The sequence below is a fragment of the Prosopis cineraria genome, unplaced genomic scaffold (assembly GCF_029017545.1).
Source record: "Prosopis cineraria cultivar Desert tree isolate PC_DT_omini unplaced genomic scaffold, ASM2901754v1 PC9, whole genome shotgun sequence".
Lineage (NCBI taxonomy): Eukaryota > Viridiplantae > Streptophyta > Magnoliopsida > Fabales > Fabaceae > Prosopis > Prosopis cineraria.
In genome coordinates, this window is record NW_026555340.1 from 8,325,234 (window position 1) to 8,345,308 (window position 20,075).

The following is a 20,075-nucleotide window of genomic DNA, read 5'->3' on the forward strand; positions in this document are numbered from 1 at the left end:
CATGCTTAATTTATGTAAGATACTAAATAAAATAAATTAAGTATTTAACATTCAAATCTTTTTTTCTGTTTCTTGTTGAATAAATTTCATTGATAAACTTATTACAAACGGCTAGTTGAATAAAAAATTCATGAGCTGTAATGCTTAATTTATGTATGATACTAAATAAAATAAATTAAGTATTTAACATTTAGATCAATTTTTTTTTGGGATCAATCAATCAATTTAATAATGATCATTACTAAATTAATTTTATAGCATATGGGTAATAATAAATCACGGGGCATGGGCTGTAATTATTTTTTTTTCTTGGAACATGAGTTGTAACCGTAATTATTTAACGTTTAATGCTTTTCTGTTTCTTGTTATCGAAGAAATTTCGACGATAAGCTTCTTTCATACGGCTAGTTTTGTCAGTAATAAACTTGTTTCATACGGCTTTAATCGTAATTTACGTATGATACTGATTTTAATAAATTTTATTTACAACAAGGGTAGAATGCCACCGCCTCATTTAGTGTGCGTTTGGTTTAGTTTGTTAAAAATTTATTTAATAAAAATTCATTTGGTAAAAGTCAGTTTAGTAAAAGTCAGTTGTTGTAACGAAATTTGTGTTTGGATATATTTTTTCAAAAGTCAGTTTAATACATTGAAAGTTATTTGATTTATGATAGTAAAATGTACTTTTGAATGTACAATTATCAAAAAGAACATTAATTTATAGTGATTTATAATTTTATCATACAAATGTAATATATTTAAAATATTTAAAGATATAATAAATATTTTAAATAATATAAATTTTGATTTATAATGTTAAAAATTTAATTTTTAATTATTTATATTTTTAAATTTGTACTTTATTTATAAAATATTTTATATAAATAATTTTTAACATTTTAAAAATAAAATTTTGCCTTTCTAAACGTTAAACGTGAAATGAAGGAAACCAAACGGACCCTTAGTCATTTTCCTTTTCTCCTGCGATCTCGCTCCTGCTTCTACTTGCCCTCTCTCTCGCTCTCTCCCGCTCTCATATTCTTTTTCTTTTTCGACTTCCCTTCCCTCTTCTGCAACCTCAAAATTCCAAAATTTCTTTGTCCTCCTTGTGCACGTCGTTTGCTTGTCCCGGGTTCCTCCAGATTGCTTCGGTAAGGGTTTGAAGTTTCTCATATTTGTTTCTTTTGATTCGGGTGAAGTCTTTTTAAATATTAAACAAGATCCACAATCTGTTCTACAGTCTCATCTGGCATTTTCGGGAAAATCAATGACAGAAAGTGTTGTCATGTCCTCGCTATGCAAATCACTTTTTCCTGGAAAATCATCGGCGAACAGTTTTAGAATGGAGCGTGAATTAATTGACGTCAAGCCCACACTCCCAAAATTCCATGATGATGTAACCGATGATGACCAAGAATGGAGGATTCCCTTTTTCAAATCTGGCTCTCGGCGCAGAGGCGACACTCGGATCGTTTATGTCTTCATAATCTTACGCGCTGGGGTTTTCAGAAGCACGAGGATTCCCATTCTTGTCCTCCTTTTGCATGTCACTTTGCTTGTCCCGGGTTCCTCCTTCAGATTGCTCCGGTAAGGGTTTGAAGTTTCTTATTTGGGTTTCTTGTGATTTGGGTGAAATCTTTTTAAATATCAAACAAACTCCACAATCTTCTATAGTGTCTGACATGACGATTTCTCTCTTAAAAATTTTAGCATCTATTTCAGCTAAAGAAATTCAATTTTCATATATTTTTCATTTTGCCCTCACAAAAATTGAGCACTTTAGGAAGCCAATGAGCCTCAGTCTCATAATGTTTTTCAAAATGGCACTCCTGTATTCGCTTTTGATCATATCTTTTCATTTTATACCGACTTTCAGTTTCACTTTTGATTTTGCTAGGTTTCTTGGGATCCTTTAACCTTAAAAATTCGTTTGGTAAAAAACATTGCCCTTTATCCTTTCACAATGTTAATTTATACCTTGAGATGCATGCAGACTTACTTGGAGTTAACTTATTATAATAATTTTACTTATTTCTTTCTCTCTCTCTTTTTTTTTTTGGCCTAAATTTTACTTACTTCTTTCGATTTACAAATTATTTACTTAAAAATAAGGTTTAATAGTTTATTAGATCTTAGATTTGGGTAAGCATTGATGAGTCAGTAGACTTAATGAATTGCATGAGGAATTTTGGTAATTCATTAATACTGTGACTTCACGACTCACGAGCGTTTGAAAATTATTTGTTCTAAAATTCACACAGCATGAATCTTTGAATCTCTCTTGCCACAGTCATGCTTGAAGTATAGGATATTGTTGGATCTAAATTTTCTGTATACTAATCCTTCTCTACTACTTACACAATCAGCCTTCATGACCCCAGAAGTTTTGTTCCTGCGTTGGAAGCAATCCAGGATGAGATGACATTGACGAGATTATCCATGTCCTTTGATACTTGAGCACGAAGGATTCTTGAGTCCATGCCTAAGGTGTTTCCTACTTCCTTGGCAACTGTCTCCCATGGTGTTCCTGCGCTCAGACTTGCCAAAAGCTCGCTCCCTCGGTTAACTGCATCAGCCATTGCTGGCGGAACATCTGGAAGAGCCTGCAACATAGATGACAACATTAGGTGATGTTAACGTCCTCATAAGTGTTGTGAACGTGGTTAACACCCTCCATATTTGTCACATGGACAAAAGTATCCCTTCCTTTTCAGCAAAAGGCAAAATACGGGCAGGGGTATTCAAGTGATTTCCTTATAAAAACATAACCAACGCCCTAGGAGATGACCTATAAGGCTATAACTACTAATGTATAATTAGAGGGAAATGACCAGAAACAATACCCATATACCTTTTCTCTTCTATCGAAAATATGAGGACTTATTGTTCCAAAACATAAATGTCGAGATTGTTGTCCTCAACAAAACTAGCGAGGACTGAGAAGCTTAACAATATCTTTTTAACAAAAAAAAAATTAATCATCTAGTTCCTATTTTTATCATTGATTCATTTACAGCCTAGTCTTTAAAATTTAACTCATCTCAATCAGTCCCTCATATTTCATTTGTTTAATTCATTGGTCCCTACACTTTCAAAAAATCATCTAATCTTTCATTGACTAAGTTGTAACTAAGTGTAAGAACCAACAAATTAAATAGTTGAAACTTGATGAACTGAATTACACCTAATTGAGTCAAAATAACGGGGACTGAATGACTAATTTTCTCCTTTTGAAAATATTATTTTTTTTTTCTAGCAAAAGAAAATGTTACATTATTTATTACTTTAGTTCAAGCTCAAAATCCTAATATGGATAAAGTAATACTGCTTCCAATGAGGAAAAATCTTATATTGTTCCCTAACGGGCAAATACACTTCCAATATGGTCCACTGCTCATTTCTTTCAATTCAGTTTCTCAATAACTAATAAACTTGCAATGTTGCCCTCCACGCTGCATCCAATTTTCATATAAATCTAAAGCCAAACCTAACAGCTTGATGAGTTAGACATAACTTGCAACCTATTACCTAGGCCAGTTTTGCAGCTAATAACGTCCATGTAAAACTATTAGTTTGGCATTAGATTTTGGGTGAGAATTATAATGAAAGGGCATAGTGGTCAAGAAACTAAGCCAAAGGAAATAATCTCTAGGCAAGTAGGGTTTTGCTCTACTACCTAACCAACGGAGAAAAAGCCATTAAGTTACTTTTTTCCACTTCAATGCAAATTATTCACACCTGTTGCAACGGAAGACCATGATCCCCAGGCAACTTGCGAATTGACATGTCAAGCTCTGAACTAATTGCTGCCTCTGAACCTAGCACTTGTGCTAGAGTTGAAGTCTCATCTATTGAATCATCGTTGAACTTTATCAAAAGATTTCTTGATACGCCGTAGTAAGATCTTATCTGAAGATTTAAGAAATAAATGGGGGAATTAAACATAGACCTGGCAAGGTGTTCATAAAAATGAGTGGAAATGACATTTGTTGGGGAGGTGGCATTTCGTCCCTACTGATAAGGTAACAATTTAAGTTTAGCATTTTAAATACCACTTCAGATGCATTTCACAAATTTCCAATACCAGCATCTAACTTTGTAGGATCAAATAACATACTTCTACATACCTTGTCTATTCAAAATAAATTAATAAAAATGAAAGAGGTAAAATTCGTTGTATGATTACACCAAAAATATCAAGGATCTAAGGGAAAAAAAAAAGGAATTTATTAGTTACCTTTTAAAATGTGAACATATAAACCAAATTTTATGCGCAATGATTAAAAAAAAAAATCTAGTTGTGATACTTATGTTAATTAAGAAAGGGAATTTATTCAAGAACTACTATTTTAAAAATATAAATATAAATAAATGACATATGATTGGAATGTAAATGATGGAATGGTGAGAGGTTATGCATTAAAATGGAAATGCATGCATATTCAACTACAAAGATAAAACTGATAGGACCCCTGGTATTAGTGACTTCACATACAATTTTACGTGTCTCCTCTGGCTTTGGAGTAAAATCTTCTCTTCCCTTGGCCAAGTCCATGTACAAGGGTGGCAGTTGCTCAACTAAGGGGAAAACCTGTTTCATAATGGAAGGGCTAACATTTTCTAATTGCTTCAAAGTCATCTCTGCCTGCAAGTTTTTTATGCATCTAGATTGGTCATCTAAAGAAGAAACACCAAAGCTGTACAGAGGAGTGCTTTCTGTAAATGTATTACAAATATAAAATACCAAGAATTAAAAAGATGGATATAACTAGTAAAATAAAGATTTCTGAAAAATACTTTTCTATCATTTTAATGTTATACTAAAACAAGATTTGTGCTACAGGATCAGATTAAAAGCTGTCATGTAGGTAGGTGGTTAGAACCTATATTTGACAAAGCAAAGAACTCGTCATGGAATCATGGCCAATGAATATAACAAACTAAGGTGCAAGCAGTGAACATTGAATTTTTCTTGAGAAAGCACTGAATTCTGGGAAAGCAAGTTAAGATAGTCATATTGTCAAAACTAAAGAGATATCATGACATAAACAAGAGCTTTCAATATAATGAATAGATCAATAATAAAAGATAATTATGTAGAGATTCTGACCCCTGCACGTATTGTTGGTGATGAAACAATATCTGATAGAAGTGGACCAATGCTTTGGGCCATTGGTACCAGAACTGGAGAGAAGAAAGGAACAGCTGAACTTGCTTGCTGTATATGAAACATGACTTAGTCAATCTTGATTCATGGAAATATGAAATTCTAGAATATAACATACTGAGAAACACCAAATCAGACAGCACATATGTTGATAAGGGTCCAAGTCAGCATAACAAACCCATAATCACTTATCAACGTAGAAAAAGGAGGAAGATAACAGAATCAGATGCTGTTATGCAGATTATGAGGGATTTACCTTATTTAAATTAATTCATTGCTGTTATTTTAATTAATTATTGTTTTGTTTTACTGTTAGTAACTGTTAGTAGCTAAATAATAGGACCTTCACTGCGTTAGTGGGGTACCAACGTGCTAGTCAGTTATTTCCTGATTTTAGGCTAATTATCTGCATTATTTGATTTATTTAATTGTAATTTCTGGTTATAAATATCCTGGCTGGTATGACAGCAGGATACCTGAATGAATAAACCTTGTTTTTCTCTTGGAGATTCTCCTATTTGGCTATTAAGTTCAGTAGAGTAAGATCCTTGCTCTATTTAATTTAATAGAATCCTCCTTTTCCTTCATATTTGTCTTGAGCCCCTACCAAATTGGTATCCGAGCCTCGTTCGATCATTATGGTGACCACACGCTTGGAAATGAAACTGACCATGCCAATTCCTCTAACAACCCACCCCAAGGTCAGAATACTGAAAATCCATTTGCATCAGACCCTTTAAGCCGCATTGCAGCCAGACTGGAAACACTTGACTTATTAAAAGAGAAGGTTGAAGCACTTGAGTTATCTGCCAGCAAAGGAAAAAGACCCATGGGAAGCTATCATAGGCGTTCACACTGGGATGAAGATAGTGATGAAGAGTCAGACTACAGAAGGGGTCCACGTCCACCACACACCAAAATTGAATTCCCAAAATTTAGTGGAGGTGACCCGCGTGGTTGGATTTTGAAGGCTGAAAAGTATTTCAGGTATTATCAAACATCAGAAGATTTGAAGGTTGATGTGGCTTCCATGTATTTAGAAGGGGATGCTTTAGATTTATTCTCATGGATAAATTCAGAACGTACCTTGATTTATTGGGAGGAGTTAGTGAAAGCACTGCAAGAACACTACGGCCCTCCAGAGTATCAAAATCCTGATGAACACCTAGTCACCATCAAGCAGACCGGATCAGTACAAGAGTATCGCCAGGAGTTTGCTAAACGAGTAGCACGAGTTCATAACTGGCCGGAACACTGTCTGTTAGGTGTTTTTCTGGGAGGACTCAGAGATGACCTGAAATCTGATGTGCGTATTCAGAAGCCTCGCACAGTGTATAAAGCCGCTAGTTTAGCACTAGAATATGAGAAAAAGCTACAGCTGCATCGTGGGCCCAAGCCCAGCTCTTCCTTGATCCAAACTCGGTCCACTAACAGCTCTAATATGTTCGCACGTGATCAACCGGGTGCTGCTACAGCCTTCTCGCCCAACACGTTAAGAAATTCTCCTGCGTCTTTCACAAATCCGCAACCAGCAAACACCATCCAGCCACGACCTCTGCTCTCAGATGCCGAACAGCAGCGTCACAAGGATAAGGGACTTTGTTACCGTTGTGGGGACGTCTTCCGGCCCGGGCACCGCTGCAAACCCTCATCCTTCTCACTCATGGAGATCGACGAGGACGGGCAACCTATATCAGAAAATTCTGTTACAGTTGCAGAGGAAGAAGATGAGACTACGGAAAGTGCAGAAATCTCTTTTAATGCTATTTTGGGTAATATTTCAGCGGCAACAATGAAACTAAGAGGTCAGGTGCTCAATCGCAATGTACTGCTCCTTGTTGACAGTGGGTCGACCCACAACTTCATCTCTGACTCATTGGTGCAAGAGTTGAACTTGCCCACTTGTTCTATTCCCACTTTCGGCGTACAGATTGGAGATGGCAATGTAATTCGAGGAAATTGTGTATGCAAAGAAGTGGATGTGAAGCTACCTGGTTTGACCATTAAACAAGATTTTTATCCTTTTTCTCTGGCGGGAACAGACTTGGTGTTGGGAATCAAATGGCTAGCTTCTTTAAATACCATACAAGCCAATTGGAATGAGATGTTTTTAATTTTCTGGGTTGATGGCAAACGGTATAAACTTCAAGGAGTACCTCAAGCCTTAAACCAGAAGGCCAGCTTACATTCCATGTTCTCTTCTGAGCTCACATTGGGATCTCCCACTATCAAGTCATTGGATGTGGATGAACTCCTGGTCGAATTTGAGGGATTGTTTGCAGAACCAACCTCTCTGCCACCTTTCAGAGATCATTATCATGCCATTCATCTTCTACAGGGGACTCAACCTCCCAACTTATCGCTATCCTTACTTCCAGAAGACTGAAATCGAGAAACAGGTGGATGAATTATTACAGAAAGGGTTCATACAGCCAAGTTCGAGCCCTTTTGCCAGTCCAGTTTTACTAGTAAAGAAAAAGGATGACTCCTGGAGGTTCTGTGTGGACTATAGGGCCTTGAACCAGATTACGGTCCCAAATAAATACCCAATTCCCAATATTGATGAGCTTCTAGATGAATTACATGGAGCTACTTATTTTTCCAAGATTGACCTTCGCTCCGGTTATCACCAGATACGGGTCTTGCCAGCGGATATTCATAAAACAGCATTTTGAACTCATAGTGGACACTATGAATTTGTTGTAATGCCGTTCGGACTGACCAACGCACCAGCCACTTTTCAAGCAGCCATGAATGATCTTTTTCGTCCTTATCTTCGAAAATTTGTGTTGGTTTTCTTTGATGACATCCTAATCTATAGTCCCACTCCAAACCTACATAAAGATCATCTTCGATTGGTATTTTCTACCTTGCAGCAACAATCGTATTATGCCAACTTTAAGAAGTGTGAATTTGGGCAGACCCGTGTGTCCTTCTTGGGGCATAAGGTTTCAGCACAAGGAGTGGAAACGGATTTTGAAAAGATCAGTACCGTAAGTGAATGGCCAGTACCTACAAATGTCACAGAACTTCGAGGCTTTTTGGGACTCACTGGCTACTACCGAAGGTTTGTCAAGAATTATGGTATTATTGCTCGTCCCCTTACTACATTAACTAAAAGGAATGCTTTTTGCTGGACCCCAGAAGCTCAAAGAGCTTTTGAGAAACTTAAGCTTTATCTTATTACAGCCCCTGTTTTAAAACTTCCTGACTTCACGGCCGAATTTGTTGTAGAGTGTGATGCTTCAATGGAAGGTGTGGGGGCCATCCTAATGCAACATGACCACCCCATCGCTTTTTATAGCAAGGGGTTATCTTTTTCTAACAGATTTCAGTCAGCATATGATCGGGAACTATTAGCTCTAGTGTTGGCACTCCAAAAGTGGCGTCATTATTTGTTAGGAAGGCATTTTACAGTAAAATCTGACCACAGTAGCTTGAAAAATCTGTTGCAGCAAAGAACTTTAACAAACACTCAACAGCGTCTCATTTTAAAGTTACTTCCATTCGACTTCTCCATTATATATAAGGCTGGTAAGGAGAATATTGGGGCTGATGCACTATCCAGAAGGCCACAACATGCTGATTTTCTCAATTTGGTGATTCCTGTGCCTTTGGATTTCCTTGAATTACAAGAAGCTTTGACAACCGACTCTTTTACAGCTCCTATTGTTGCTGCCTTAAAAGAAAATTCCAGTTCTCATCCCGGTTATAGTCTGGTTGAGCAGAAATTGTATTTTAATGGGCGCCTAGTTATTCCCCGGAGCTCATCTCTTCGCTCTAAGCTACTACAAGAGGCACATGTAACACCTTCGGGTGGTCATGGGGGCTTCTTAAAAACTCTCAAGCATTTAACAGGTACGGTTTATTGGCCTAAAATGAAAAATGATGTAAAAGCTTTGGTTCAACAATGCTTTATTTGCCAGAAGAACAAATATGAAACCCTATCACCAGCTGGCTTGCTGCAACCTTTACCAGTTCCTACACAGATTTGGGAAGATATCTCTCTTGACTTTATTGTTGGAATGCCCAAATCAGGTGGCTATGATACTATTCTAGTGGTAGTTGATAGATTGAGTAAATATTGTCATTTCATTCCCCTTGCACACCCCTATACTGCCAAATCTGTGGCTGCTCGTTTTTGTGAGGAGATTGTCCGGTTGCATGGCAAGCCTCATTCTGTTCTATCAGATCGAGACCCACTTTTCTTGAGTGCTTTTTAGCAGGAATTATTTAAGCTAAGTCAAACTCGCCTTCGGATGAGTACTGCATACCACCCTCAGACCGATGGCCAGACTGAAGTAGTAAATCGTTGCCTTGAGACATATTTACGGTGCTTTGCACATGAGCAACCACGTTCATGGAGTCAGTTCTTAGGTTGGGCTGAATTCTCTTTCAACACTAGTTTCCATGTTTCTGCCAATACTACCCCTTTCAAAGTGGTATATGGTAGGGACCCACCTCCACTTCATCCTTTCATCAAGGGTGAAACTCACATTGCTGAGCTTGCTGACCAACTGGAAACTAGAGATCACATGTTACAACTCCTCAAGGATAATTTGCACAAAGCCCAACATAGAATGAAGACTTATGCAGATCATCACCGACGTGAGCTCTCTTTTGAGGTGGGAGATGCAGTTTTCTTGAGGATACAGCCTTTTAGGCAGCGTTCATTGTCCCATAAAAAGTATGACAAGCTCTCGCCTCGTTTCTTTGGACCTTATACTATCATACACAAAATCGGAGCAGTGGCCTATGAGTTGCAGCTACCATCAACAGCTAAAATTCATCCGGTTTTTCATGTTTCATTACTGCGACCAGCTCATGGAAAGTCCCCTCTTGATCCTCCAGCAGATTTGCCATTGTCCCCTGATTTTGAACTTGTTCTGGAACCTGAGACTGTTATATCTCATCGCTGGAAGGGTTCTCAGTTGGAGCCATTAATCAAATGGGCGTCCAGACCAGAGGAAGAATCGAGTTGGGAAGATTATGATCTTTTTGCCCAACAGTTTCCCAATTTCCGCCTTGAGGACAAGTCGTTTTTTCAGGGGGGGAGTAATGATAAGGGTCCAAGTCAGCATAACAAACCCATAATCACTTATCAACGTAGAAAAAGGAGGAAGATAACAGAATCAGATGCTGTTATGCAGATTATGAGGGATTTACCTTATTTAAATTAATTCATTGCTGTTATTTTAATTAATTATTGTTTTGTTTTACTGTTAGTAACTGTTAGTAGCTAAATAATAGGACCTTCACTGCGTTAGTGGGGTACCAACGTGCTAGTCAGTTATTTCCTGATTTTAGGCTAATTATCTGCATTATTTGATTTATTTAATTGTAATTTCTGGTTATAAATATCCTGGCTGGTATGACAGCAGGATACCTGAATGAATAAACCTTGTTTTTCCCTTGGAGATTCTCCTATTTGGCTATTAAGTTCAGTAGAGTAAGATCCTTGCTCTATTTAATTTAATAGAATCCTCCTTTTCCTTCATATTTGTCTTGAGCCCCTACCATATGTAAATGACTGGCTGTTCTAAACAGGAAGTAAAAAACAATCAGAAATGTTGGATTTCTACATAAGATGTTGAATAGAGAGAGGATGAAACTCGATGATATTAGTCAGAGAGGTTCAGCAAATACAAATAGGGCTATTGGGATGTGAAGATTGGCTATAACATTGCAGATTATATGCGAGAAATTAGGAGATTAATCATATCTACAAGATACATATAATCAAGTATTTTAGAGAGACAAATATAATAACAATAGCCACAGCGACGAGGAGAAGACACAAACAGATGCTAGTCTTTTTAATTGTTTTTAAACCACTTCTTTATGATAATTGTCAAGGATAAGTTAACTTTCTACTCTTCTACTTCTGTGCAGTGGATTTAGCAATGTCATCAAGGGACTAATGAAATACCTTGTTGTTAAAAGCCATTAAAACATTACCACATCTTTGCACTGCATATCTTGATCCTGGTACAAAAAACAATTTAGTGAGCTGCCACAAATCAAATCAGTCAAGTATTAACAAGCAAGCATGGCCCAAGATCACTCGTATACCAATTAGAAGGTGGACAACAGATCCCAAAGAATGGCCAACACCAAAAGTAGGAAGGTCTTGTATCTGTATCAATAAGCATATTTGATTTGTTTTTTCTAAAGATAGATTTAAAACACAAAGATACAATCCTCAGAGCATAGGTTAGAGCTTACTGTTTCTTGCAGCATGCGATGGCACCTATCAAATTTGAACTGTACTTCATCTGCGATATGGAAGTGATCAAATCCGCTTGCATATGGTGTTGCAATAATCAATATACCCCTAGTAACCAAGGGGATTGTATAATTAGTTTTATTAGTTGACTAATTCATGGAGAATGAAAGACTTGTTCTATGTGCAAAAAAGTCAATTTGACTATTCTGAATGCAGTCATTCCAACAATGGCAGTTAACTGAGTATGAAGATGATGAATTTGGATTTCCTGGTTAGTGAATGTGATATATTGGCTTTATCTTTCCCTTCTAGCTTCCATGACAAAAAATGCTGAACAATCTTACTCCAAAGGATTTTGAACAGGAGGAAATGATGAATAAAGGAAAACTTATGCTAGATGTTGAAAAAGTCTAGAACTTAATTAAGCTTATTATGTGTTTTATTAATTAGGATTAGGGTTTATCATATCTTTTATCTCATCTTACCTGGGTTTGAGTTAGTTCAAATTATTATCATTCTTATTTTAATTTTTATCATAATTGTACACTTAAAACTTTTGGCGCATAAAAAATATTGAAAGTATTTTGTTGTCTACTTCTCCCTCAGTTCCTCTCTTTTCTCCCTCTATCATTCTCTTATTATCCCTCGTACTTCTCACTCTGCTTCTCTCCACTTGTTATACATTATTGGTTCAATATCTATGTGTTGTATGTCATCCAAAGGTAAAGATATCTACGAGAACAAACAGCAATATTCAGGGAACTAAAACATCAAACATTTCTACTATCCTTTGGCGAAGAATAATAATAAAACAATAATGAGCTCAAAGGACAACATTCAAATTATCATACTATCAAGTTTAATTCCTACACAATAGATGAAAAAGGAAAATATGACAATAGATAAAATTTTCCGAAAACAGGTATGCCAACAAGTAATTCTACTGCCTCACCAATAACCAAATTGTCCCACGACAACTTAATTTGTTGGACAATTGTATCACAAGATATGGACATACTTTTCTGAGAGGCGTTCCAGAAACCAGCGGTAGGTAAGTTGAGGGGCAGCTCCCACAAATATGCCTCCAACAAAATGTACAACAAACTTGGGTTTGTGCTTCTAGGTTTGAGAACCCAGGCTCCCTAATATTACAAAACGTGTAAGTAATAAGTTTACTAAAAACACTTCTAAAAGAAGACATAAAAATGGGAGAGATAACTGCCTCTCCCAATGAACTGATGGAGAAAGCTCATATAGACTGCTGGTTTTGGAATTTTAGAGATAAAATTTTTCCTTTGCTGTGCTCTGCCCTGTTTGGGAAGTTTCACTACCTATACACTTGTTATAAAAAAACAACAACGAGCTTTTATCTCACTAAGTGGAGTCGGCTATATGGATTGCAAGACACTATTGTACTCTATCATTTACCTAGCCTTTAGAAATATTGTTAATTAAGAGATCGCATTCAACAACTTTCAAAAGTATTCTCTTAAAGCTTCCTCTACCCCTCTTAATAGGCTCAAAGTTATATGTTTCACTCTTCTCACTGATGCCCCTCGTGGTCTTCTTTGTACATCCCCAAACCATCTCAAACGATTTTCTACTATTTTTTCCTCAATAGGTGCAACCCTCACTTTTTCGCGTACATGCTCATTTCGAATTTTATCTTTACGTGTATGTCCGCACATCCATCATAACATTCTCATCCCTGCTACTTTAACTTTATGCTCTTGCTGTCTCGTTAGAGCCCAGCATTCTTTACTACATACACTTGTTATAAGCAACAAAAAGTTGATTTGACATCAACTAATAATATAATCTGATTATGGGAAATCCATATTCCTCAATCATACTTGCAAGCAAAAAAACCAACACTAATTCCTTTGAACAATGGCTCAGATTCAAAGAAATCAGGTCCATCCACAGGTTATAAATGCGGACTCCTAAAGTGTACGCCCTTTCTCTCAAATTCTGGTTATTGGCCATTTTTAGACCCAAAGCCATTAAAGATGGAATTTCAATTGTCCCTTCATATAGAGCCATCATATTGAAACTCGATATATATTAGCATTTATCCTTAGTCTCCCTTTACAAGATTGCTCAGATCCAAAACAAATTTTCCCTAAATTATTACTATTAGCATAACATGGATCAACGAAACGCCCAACATGAATTACGGATAAAATAAATCAGATTACACCTCAACTTCACTCCAGTCTTTCGGTGCCCACCAGCCATCCTGTGATTGTCTCACCGTTTCTGTAAGTAACCTGCAAATGAATATTGAAACAATTAGCAGCAAATTGCAGTTTATCATAGACAAGTAGAAAGTTTACTTAAATAGATAAATGATATTGTGATACACATATATATTGTATTAAATCACAGCGCCAACGAGTCCCATGCAAGTGTTCCTTCTCCAGTAATTAGCAGAAAAAACAATGATCGGTTATGAGAATTAGGTACAGGAGAGACTTAATTACATTTACAAAAAGAAATGGAGCGGTGCAATACCTCTCAATTTGAGAATAAACTTGGATTCCGGTCGATTCAGGTGGCTTATCGTCGTGATTATTATAGTTGCAAGAGATAGTGGAGCGAATACGACGGTTCTTACATCTAACTACCGGACGATGACGCAAGGAGCTAAAGGAAGCACTATGAGATTTTGAGGATAGCTTGCGCGAATCTGCCTCGTCGAATTTCGGAAGAGAACCAGAAGTCCAAACGCAGGTAGCCATACCTATAAGCTTCGTCGTTGTCCAGTCTGCTCAGAGAGAATCTCTCGCATGTTAGACGAAGACCGCCTCCGATTCGGTGGTTCGTTAGTTGGTTTGCTTTAAACCCGCGTTCTGCTTTTACTGGGCAAATTTTGGATTGGGTTTGGTTTCAATTAACTAAACTAGTAGTCCCTGGTCACTTGCGTGAATTTATCACTGGTACATGTATTTACATTGTATAATCATTTATTACTTTCACGCTTATATTTTTGAAGCATTGGTGTATGATAAATTGTTAGATTACAGTTTCACCTTGATACAATTAATTAATTGCTACATCCGAATTAAAATACAGGACATTTGTTAGTAATTCATGATTCTTTCAAAATATTAGTTGAAATCTTAGTTTTTCAAAAACTTTTACATCTTTATAATTATACACTTATTAAATACTTTGTGTAATAATTTTGATAATAATAATTAAAATTTTAATACATCATTTTTTCAAAAGAATAATAAATGAAGTAAAGAAATAATTGAAAAAATAATTATAAAAGTTATATAGTGCCTTGTATTTTAAATCAAGTAAGACTTCTAAAAGATATTTTATATTGTAGTTCAAAGAGAATATATAAATGCATTAATAAAGGAAAGTGTAAACTAATTTATTTCAAAGTGTAATGTTTCATGTCAAAATCCTTACTTTAAACACTTTCACTATGTAATTGGAGCAATATGATTCATGTGACATAGAAAAACAAAGTCTATAGATTAAAATTTACAAATTAATTATCGGGAAGGAATTTTTTGGTTAGTCAATAATTTTTACTATACTTTGAAAAATCATAATGAGGATGATTTAATATTCTCTTGAATGTTCTTAAATTCATTTATATGATAAAAATACATTTTTATATTTGTTTGTTCAAAATAGTACAGTTTATTTATTGTTTCAAAAATGCTTTGTTTCTAAAACTGATATTGTTCCTTAGATTTAAAAACTTATAACTAATTATATAAAATTGATTTTGATCTTATTGTGGGCTCATTTTAAACTTTGACAAGTTATATACATGAGAAAAATAAGAAATAGGACTTTGATTGGGCCAACTGATGTGGTTAATACATTCCCTTAAGTTGCTATGTTTTCAAAATTGATTCTAACACTTCACTTTGAAAAAATAATAACTCAAGCTACAGAGTTTCAGTCGATTTAGTTTTGAACTTTTTGGAAAGTTTAGGATGTCTAGATTATGCATACAGCATACAAATTATCAAAGTCAACATAATCTATTTATTGTAAATGTTTTTATGAAAAATAGTAATAAAAATCTAGAAAATCTTGCATTAGACGATAATATGATACTTACATCCTTAAATCATCACTCTAAGAAATTTCTAAAGTTTCAACTCATGCTTTATCACTCTAGATAGATCAAAGATGCATAGTATTTTCTTTGAGTAAATTTACATAAATCATATAAATTTATGTGTGATTTTAAACATAAGTCTCCAACTTGGCAATTCAATAGATATTAGCAATTATGTAAATCTAATCATATTTTTAATAATTGTTTTATTTTCAATTAGGCTTGTAGCATTGTTGTTTCAGGGGTGATGTTTGGAGTGGAAGTGAATGTCACCTTTGTGACATCCTAAAATTTAATTTAGGGATTAAATTAATTGGTCGAGAAGTTTAAGTTGTTAATTATGATAACTAAAGGTTAATTATAAAGTTTGGATAGCCATTTGGGTCTATTAGATTCTATATGTGGTTAGAATAGGGATTAGGAAGTTATTAGGCCATCTTAGGCCCAATTAATGGGCTAAAATGAGAGTGTTTGTATTGTGCCATCTACCTCAGTAGATGTAGTGAATTTTAAATTCGCAGGATGTTGCATTGGACAATAGAAAAAGAAAGAAAATTGGAGAGAAACCTCAAAAGGACACATCCACAGCTCTACTAGGTTTGTCTTTTGGAGTTATTGGAGTCTATTTGAGTGTGTTATCTCATTAGATAAGCTTCCTTCTCCCTTCTCCTCTCTTCTTGCATTTTCTTGGGATTTTTAGATTGTGTGAGATGCTGATAGAAAATGGCAGCCAAGCTATGCTATCTTAAGGACTCCAATAGAGTCTAAGAGTGATGTTTTGAAATTCTAATCTTGGATTTATGTTAATGGTAGCATCTAAAACCATTATTGAGGGGTTTAGAGTTAACCTAAATATTAAATAACTAAGTTTAAGATAATGAGGATAACTAGTATTGCTTATTATGTTTAATGAAAGTTAAATAAGTTAATGAAAGTGAGTTTTAGGGTTGGTTTTAGTTAATCATACCTAATGAATGTATCAAGCCTTAATCATGATTAAGAATTAATTAATGATGATTAGTCATTAGCATTGTTTGTTAACCTCAATTTGTAGAGTGATTGCTTGGAGCTTGCTAGGTTGTTGGAAAGCTCCCTCAAAAATCCAAAGTACACTCTTGGAGGTGGTACACTTAAGAGTTGAAATAATTAAGAATTTAATTTTAGTATATGATTATATTTTCTAGATGTAATTTTATATTGTCATTGAAGACTTAGTATAATGATAGAATTGAGTATGATTATGTTGCCTTATTGGTTGTTACATGAGTTAGGAAATTTGTCTCTTGGTGTTGAAGTTATACTTGGTGGGAATATAGGTCACAATATTTTATGATTATGGATTTGATGAGTTTGAAATGATTATGTGACCACGAAATTGTGAGTTTAAATTGGGTATGATGAATTATGTGTTGAGTATAATGTGTCCATTTTGACGTTACTAATATTCACTATAAAGTATAAGAAGCATGGAAGGACATAGGGAAACAAAACACATGAAAAGCAAGGTAGAAAAGTCATATCTCTACTTTTTAGCACATATGCCACTGCTTGTGAACCATATGCCACTGTAAATGGCATAGAACGCTTCATTTTGATCTAATATTACATTTAAAAATTGGACACTCAGATGCTAAGTGACCGTTTTAAAAGCAAATTTTATGCATCTAAGCGCTCAAATTCCAAAACTAATACCATTGACACATTTTGGGGCTTAAACCAAATCTAATGGATCATTATAAACCTGATTGAACAATTAATTACACAATCATACCTTAAACTTAAGATTTGGCCACTTATGACCTTGTTTCCACATAAAATAGGGCCATTCACATTATATTCATATATAATCATTACTTGGCCAAATCACTAGAGCATATCACATACATTTCACATATCGTACACCTGTAACCATATTTTAGGCTAGTTACACAATGTTTAACCAAACATTCTTTTTAAGCTAAAATACTACAAAATTACGTTGTACAAGTGTAGTTTGGAACATTACATCACTTTTACACTATATTGCACTTGTACATGTATTTTAACTCCATCACCCCTATGTACCACAAAATTATACAATCATGGGCTAAAATATAATACAACATAATATCATACAAATGCAACTAAAAAATTATATGCTTCCTTAGTTGGCAACAAAAAATGCTATTTATTTACATTCATGTACACAAACTCAATGTGTGTGTGTGTAGGGCATTACAAAATAGTTGGGTAACTACTCCTTGCCCAGCCTTTTTCCCTATCCCTTATTTATCTCTGAACCTATAAAATAATAACTACGGGGTAAGACACAATCCTAGTAACTAGAATGATCTCCATTACTCATTAACGAGTAAAATCATAGACAAGCAATAGAGCATGATAATTTAAAACATATTATTATATAACGCAAGTTATATAATAAATAAATGCCATGCATGATTATGTATCCATCTAAACTCCATTACTTCTAACTGAACCCATAGGCTACGACACTGGACCAAACGCATAGTCTGGTTTGAGTTCATCTTCTATGGAAGATCTACTCTACCAAAGGTGTTCTAATATGCTTCTGGACTATGGGTTCCTCCTATTACATGTAATTAGGGTGTCGTTACTCCAACATTGTACCCTACAGATGATAAAAAGTGTTTCTTTTCTCCAACACCACCCCCTTTCATGTACTTAGGAAAGTGTTGGCTACATCGGGTGTCCTAAGGTGTCAACAATACCATATACATTTTATCACTACTTTGCCTAAAGTGAACTCCCACCCTCACTAAACATGCTTTAATAATTACCTCATAATGTATATGCAAATCACAAAAAAACATTTAACAAAATGCACATGTTCTATTATCAATGTAATAACCATACATCCATTAACTCTTTTATCTTATATTTAAAAAACTATTTAATCATGCATTAGTTATCTTTTCAAAAAACTCATTTCTTTTTTTTACTCTCAGTTCTAAAACTTGTATATATATAATCTATTATATGATGTTATAATTAACTTATAAACAATTTCACAAGCCAATAAATAGTATAAAGTATCTAATTGCCTCGACCATTTTGATACAAAAAGGATTGCCTATGGCCAATATAAGCTGCTACAGTTTCCTTAATCTCAAAGAATTTCCAGCTACTATAATCTATAACATTAAGCACTATATGTTAGTGTTCTAACATAAGTACTTTTTAGCTAAATTTAGCTACTCACAACTCATAATTTTCATTGTTGAGTTATTCAAAGTTACAACTAACTTACACTATCTCCTTTAACCTCCACTTAATTAAATCACACTATTAATTAACTCACACACTTCAAAAATTCCAAAATCAAGTTCGGGTTTGTTCAAATTTCAACATGCTATAACTATACTTCGAGGCACATGCAAGCCTTTCGACAAGGATCCTTAGCTTTTCTAACTCATAGCAACTTTACCCCCTTCCAATTTACATGAAAACAAGACGGATAGGTAGAAGAAATGAGTAGAATACTTAACCAAGAGTTTGACAGTCCATACTAGCTTCTAAAATTAAATAAGTTAAAGCCCTAGCAGAGCCTATATTCTTCTCCTTTGATCTCCCCAAAAACCCTAACCTTTCTTCAAATTTTTCAACTAATTTATGACTTTTTAATGTTAGACATTTGCCATACGTGGCAATATAGCATGCACATGTGGTGGCATGTGGCACAAGGAGCTCAGTCTCACTTGTTTCATGTCATCTGGTCTTGATCTAATCCAACTTCCACCTTAGCTCGACCTTGAAATTGTCTAGTGGTTCAAAATTTTAATTAACAACTAAAAATATGATTAACTTAATTAATATTTCTATTTACTAATTTTACCCTTAATTAACAAATAGGTTCCCGATTGGAAAACTTTGAATTTTATAGTTCTTCCCTCTTTTTAAAAATTTTATCCTCAAAATTTGACAACTACCACAACATAAACCTAGGAAAATAGATGTGGATATTGATGCCTCATCTTATCTATCATCTCCTAAGTGACATCACTGGGATTCATTCCTTTCTAGATCACTTTAACTAACAGAATAGTCTTGTTGCAAAGTTGCTTATCTTTAACATCTACTTCTTTAGTTTAGCCCTATATGTCAAATTCTCTTGAAGCTCTACCTCTTTTAGTTCTATCACATGAGATGGATCCAGTTGATACCTTTTCAATTGGGATACATAAAATAAGTCATGAACTCTTTTAGTGTCAACTATGGTTGTAAGGCAATTTGATAAGCAATCGGCCCATGTTTCTCAAGAATTTCAATAGGCCAATGAATATAGGAGACAATTTCTTCACTCATATTGTTTCCCATATGGTCACCCTTTAAAACATATGGTTACCTGCCACAAACTATAACGGCCTTCAATATCTATTTACATAACTCTTTTATCTACTCTATGCCATTAGCAATTTCTGTCTTATTATCCAAATCTTTTATGTAATTTTATCCATAATATATAGACTTAAAATGCTTCTCTTACTTAGTTCAGTCTAATAAAGAGGCAATTGACACTTTCTTCCATACAACGCTTCACACTGTGCCATCTGGATGCTAGAGTGATAGCTATT

General features: G+C 35.0%; 1 protein-coding gene across 1 annotated transcript; it reads right to left on the reverse strand.

Annotated features, from left to right (window-relative positions):
- Positions 1–2,166: 2,166 nt before the first annotated feature.
- LOC129319488 (uncharacterized) lies at positions 2,167–14,270 on the reverse strand. Its single transcript, XM_054964580.1, is given in 12 exon segments — positions 2,167–2,426; positions 2,429–2,603; positions 3,739–3,909; positions 4,496–4,645; positions 5,111–5,218; positions 11,097–11,152; positions 11,240–11,303; positions 11,393–11,501; positions 12,412–12,508; positions 12,511–12,535; positions 13,594–13,663; positions 13,908–14,270. Coding segments are annotated over 12 exon segments (1,425 nt in total). The 5' UTR covers positions 14,135–14,270; the 3' UTR covers positions 2,167–2,253.
- Positions 14,271–20,075: the final 5,805 nt, after the last annotated feature.